General features: G+C 33.2%; 1 protein-coding gene across 1 annotated transcript in view; it reads left to right on the top strand.

The window, feature by feature from the left end:
• LOTGIDRAFT_145300 (hypothetical protein) overlaps window positions 1-4852 on the top strand; it is a gene marked incomplete at both ends in the record, with an annotated part of 26034 nt that extends 21182 nt beyond the window's left edge. Inside the window, 9 exons of the mRNA XM_009057609.1 lie at window positions 1193-1262; window positions 1518-1614; window positions 1773-1953; window positions 2195-2411; window positions 2753-2793; window positions 3156-3279; window positions 3747-3929; window positions 4237-4350; window positions 4718-4852. Of these exons, the coding sequence (XP_009055857.1) occupies window positions 1193-1262; window positions 1518-1614; window positions 1773-1953; window positions 2195-2411; window positions 2753-2793; window positions 3156-3279; window positions 3747-3929; window positions 4237-4350; window positions 4718-4852 (1162 nt within the window). The remainder of the gene's footprint in view (window positions 1-1192; window positions 1263-1517; window positions 1615-1772; window positions 1954-2194; window positions 2412-2752; window positions 2794-3155; window positions 3280-3746; window positions 3930-4236; window positions 4351-4717) is intronic.

The raw sequence follows: 4852 nt of genomic DNA, 5'->3' as shown, positions 1-4852 counted from the left end.
GAAATTGAAGTATTTCTCTATCTATAAGTATGGTAAGAGATTTAACCATGTTTGACGAAGGGTTAGTTCTAGATGAAAATTGAAGTATTTCTCTATCTATATAAGTATGGTAAGAGATTTAACCATGTTTGACGAAGGGTTAGTTCTAGATGAAAATTGAAGTAATTCTCTATCTATATAAGTATGGTAAGAGATTTAACCATGTTTGACGAGGGGTTAGTTCTAGATGAAAATTGAAGTATTTCTCTATCTATAAGTATGGTAAGAGATTTAACCATGTTTGACGAGGGGTTAGTTCTGGATGAAAATTGAAGTATTTCTCTATCTATATAAGTATGGTAAGAGATTTAACCATGTTTGACGAAGGGTTAGTTCTAGATGAAAATTGAAGTATTTCTCTATCTATATAAGTATGGTAAGAGATTTAACCATGTTTGACGAGGGGTTAGTTCTGGATGAAAATTGAAGTATTTCTCTATCTATATAAGTATGGTAAGAGATTTAACCATGTTTGACGAGGGGTTAGTTCTAGATGAAAATTGAAGTATTTCTCTATCTATATAAGTATGGTAAGAGATTTAACCATGTTTGACGAAGGGTTAGTTCTAGATGAAAATTGAAGTATTTCTCTATCTATATAAGTATGGTAAGAGATTTAACCATGTTTGACGAGGGGTTAGTTCTAGATGAAAATTGAAGTATTTCTCTATCTATATAAGTATGGTGAGAGATTTAACCATGTTTGACGAAGGGTTAGTTCTAGATGAAAATTGAAGTATTTCTCTATCTATATAAGTATGGTAAGAGATTTAACCATGTTTGACAAAGGGTTAGTTCTGGATGAAAATTGAAGTATTTCTCTATCTATATAAGTATGGTAAGAGATTTAACCATGTTTGACGAAGGGTTAGTTCTGAATGAAAATTGAAGTATTTCTCTATCTATATAAGTATGGTAAGAGATTTAACCATGTTTGACGAAGGGTTAGTTCTAGATGAAAATTGAAGTATTTCTCTATCTATAAGTATGGTAAGAGATTTAACCATGTTTGACAAAGGGTTAGTTCTGGATGAAAATTGAAGTATTTCTCTATCTATATAAGTATGGTAAGAGATTTAACCATGTTTGACGAAGGGTTAGTTCTGAATGAAAATTGAAGTATTTCTGTATCTTTGTAGGTGATTATGGAAAGAGACAAGATGAAGACTGATCTATCAGCTTTGTTTATGCCCAGACAACCAATGATGCCAAAAGAAGAAGCAGTAAGTATGCCATGCAGTGTGCAATGAAGGAAATTTTGCCAGAACAGCAGCATTAGCCAGCTTGTTTTCAATTTCCAACTGTTGAGAGATCTTTAACGTGCACAGTCTGTAGCAGATAGGGCCTTGGTTTATTGTCCCATCTGAACGACTGGATGTTTTTTTGCAAGCGCCACTGACCTATATCAATGACAGGGTTTCAATTGTTATCTATCTTCCGGAGACCAAGTTTTCTATTTAAAGTTTGGTTTGTTTCAGGATCAACTGACGCTAGACTGGAATGAAGATTTAGACGGAATGGAATCTTTTGTGTTGGAGGGGAAGAAGTTTGTCCGATTACCAGAAGAAGAACTTGGTAGGTTACGGCACTTTTTCACTTAACCCTTTCAGATCTCTTCCTTAACTCACTGGATGTAAAACTCCATTCATTTCATTAGTAGTACTTAGGGTTTTTATCTCTTACCTCCCTGATTATTCCTTTACGTTATTTTATCTCCCAATATATTATTACAGGAATGTTTTGTAGTGAAGATTGTTATGTATTTCTATGCCGATATTGGGTTCCCGTGGAAATACCTGAAGATGAAGAGGAAGATCCTGATGAAGAACCACCAGAAGATGAATATCGTTGTATCGTTTATTTCTGGCAGGGACGTAACGCTAGTAATATGGGTTGGCTTACTTTCACTTTCAGGTATTTATGGTCTATAAGTCATTCTTTGCTCATCCCTTGACAGTGGACTGTTTGGTAAATTTCCCTCATTGCACACTGCATATCATTGTCAGTACTCAGATGCTGAATAGCCTCCCCTTGAGTCATTAACTTCATATGAATAGACTATTTGGTTTTTAAAAATTCCCTCATTGTACACTGCAAAAACTTGACTGAATATTAAATGTAAAACTTAATTTTTGTTTCTATTTTTTATTTTCAGTTTACAGAAGAAGTTTGAGTCGTTATTTAAAGATAAACTAGAAGTTGTTCGACAATTTCAACAGCAAGAAAACCTCAAATTCTTATCACATTTTAAACATAAATTTATTATTCGAGAGGGAAGTCGTAAAGTCAAGATGGACCCCACAATAAAACCATTGACTGAGTTTTACCACCTACGGGCTAACGGTAGTCCTATAGCTACTAGATGTGTTCAGGTAAGAGATAGGGGGTCAGGTTTTGGGCAGCTCCTAATAGTTGTGGTAACTTGGGGGTAAGAGAAGATTGGGGGAAGTAAAACCCTCACAGAGAACAATAGGTCTATAGCCATTCCACGTTCTAATTTCTCTGAAATCTTGTGGTCAACTCTTTGCACATTTTAAGGAGTTAGTTTATTACCTCATTGAAGTCTGGAAATTAGAAGTTAAATTTCCAAAATGAGAACTTGAATTGAGGTTTATGAGTAAAGTTATCAGCAGTATTGTATCTTACTTGGTTTTTGAATTATCTTTTAAACTATTCCACACTGAACTAATATACCATTCTATTTTTATTACAGTTGATAAAGGCAGATTCTTCTTTACTCAATTCTTGTAATTGGTAAGTTTTTACTCCATTGTTGATTTGTTTTAACTTTCATCTCTTCATTTAAAATAGAATTAGACATTAGTACGAGCTTAGATTATAACAATAGTTACTGTGAATGGTGGATAAAATTCTGGAGATTAACTCGGTCTATTTAAACTTACACCACCACTTCAGTTAGGGTCTTGTGACAACTCTATTGAACGTTTGTCAAATTAACTTTTGACCTAAGTCGATGATGTCTGCTTCAACCCTCAGTGCAGTGGATATATTAAAAATAAAATCTAATAAAAATGGAACAAGTAAGACTAGAATAACTTTTTGAAGACAGACATGGAACCAACCTAGAGGGTGTAATGTGTCTATTTATTTTATAGTTTTATATTGATGGTACCGTTTGATAGTGAGGATTTGAAGGGTATTGTGTATGTTTGGGTTGGAAGTAAAGCAGATCATGATGATGCTAAGATTTCAGAAGATATCGCCTACATGATGTATAAGGTAGATAACTCTGTTACTTTCAATAGAACACATTCGCTGTGGTTTTTCTTCAATCTGAATATTAGTGATGACATCTCACGTTCAGTTATTTTCACAAAAACCAAATCCTTATTGGGATATGATCCAATTTTAGTTAGGTCCAACAAGTTAACCATGGACCAACTTGGTTGTTACCTTTATAAAATATCAGTTTTTCTGCCTGTATTTTTAATTAAGATTCTTGAATTTTGGAAATGAAAGAAGAGTGGGTTAACCAGGCATACTATACCCTCATTGTACACTGTAAGGCATAGCTTGTCTTCACTAATCTCAAAACTGGAGCTGAATAGTACGACACGAAACATTTCATTTTTTAAATTTTGCAACAATTTATCAGTTTTTTTTAGGATAATTACAAACTTTCTAATAATAGACACCAGGTTTTATGTTTTTATCTTTATTTTGAAATGTTTTTTTCTGTTTTTTAGGATAATTATACTATTCAGATGATAAACGAAGGTGAAGAACCTGAGAATTTTTTCTGGGTAGGAATCGGAGGTCGTAAACCTTATGATAAAGATGATGATTTTATGAATTATATCAGATTATTCCGATGTTCCAATGAAAAAGGATATTTTACTGTTTCTGAAAAATGTGCTGATTTTTGTCAGGTAGGATAGTTTAAAAATTAAAATCTTGTTTCAGTTCTCTTACCCATTTAGCTTGAATCTAGACAGTGAAAGACATGTTAATTTATCAGTTTCATGTCTCCTATTGATGATCTTTTTTGCAATGCTAATCGAATGCGTTTTTAGTCTATGATACAGGTGGGAAAAACAGACATGAACATGTCCAACACGTTTACATTTTCTATTTGTATTAAATTCGGAAGCTTGTAGAACAGTATGGACTTCATGTTGATATATAAATTGCTGGACCTCTTATTTCAGATTTTTTATTTTTAACTATTTTTTTTAGGATGACCTGGCTGATGATGATGTCATGATTTTAGATAACGGACAAAATGTCTTCCTGTGGATAGGAAAGAAAACAAGTGACGTAGAAATTAAACTTGCTTTTAAAAGTGCACAGGTTGGTATCTTGATAAAACAGTCTTTTCTGGATGTTACTGGCTTCTCATTGTTCAATAACACTATAAAATCTTTCTTACCTCCCCTTCATGAGTTTATAATTCTTGTCTCTATCATTGTTCGTGTAAACAATACCATTTCTAATATCTGTATTTTAAGAGTTTTTCTTGTAAGTGTATCTGATGCTGACTAGTGCAGGACATTAATATTTCTGCCTTCTCCAGCTCTGACAGTTTGTGAGAGAGTGATGGGATTTGATTGGTTAAAGCAGATGTCATCAGGTTAGGTCAAAAGGTTATATTGACGGAATGTTTAAGAGATGTATTTCTATATTCTAAGTGTTTCAAACCATCTTCTATTTATTTCAGGTTTACATTCAACACATGAGAAACAAACAACCAGACAGACCGAGGAAACTTTTACTAGCCATGAAATATAAAGAAAACAGAAGATTTACAAAATGTTTCCATGGTTGGGGAAAATATAAAGAAGTTCCAACATGA

The sequence above is a fragment of the Lottia gigantea genome (genome assembly GCF_000327385.1).
Source record: "Lottia gigantea unplaced genomic scaffold LOTGIsca_303, whole genome shotgun sequence".
Taxonomy (NCBI): Eukaryota; Metazoa; Mollusca; class Gastropoda; family Lottiidae; genus Lottia; species Lottia gigantea.
Note: the sequence above shows the minus strand (reverse complement) of the source record. Positions and strands in the feature narration are given on the sequence as shown.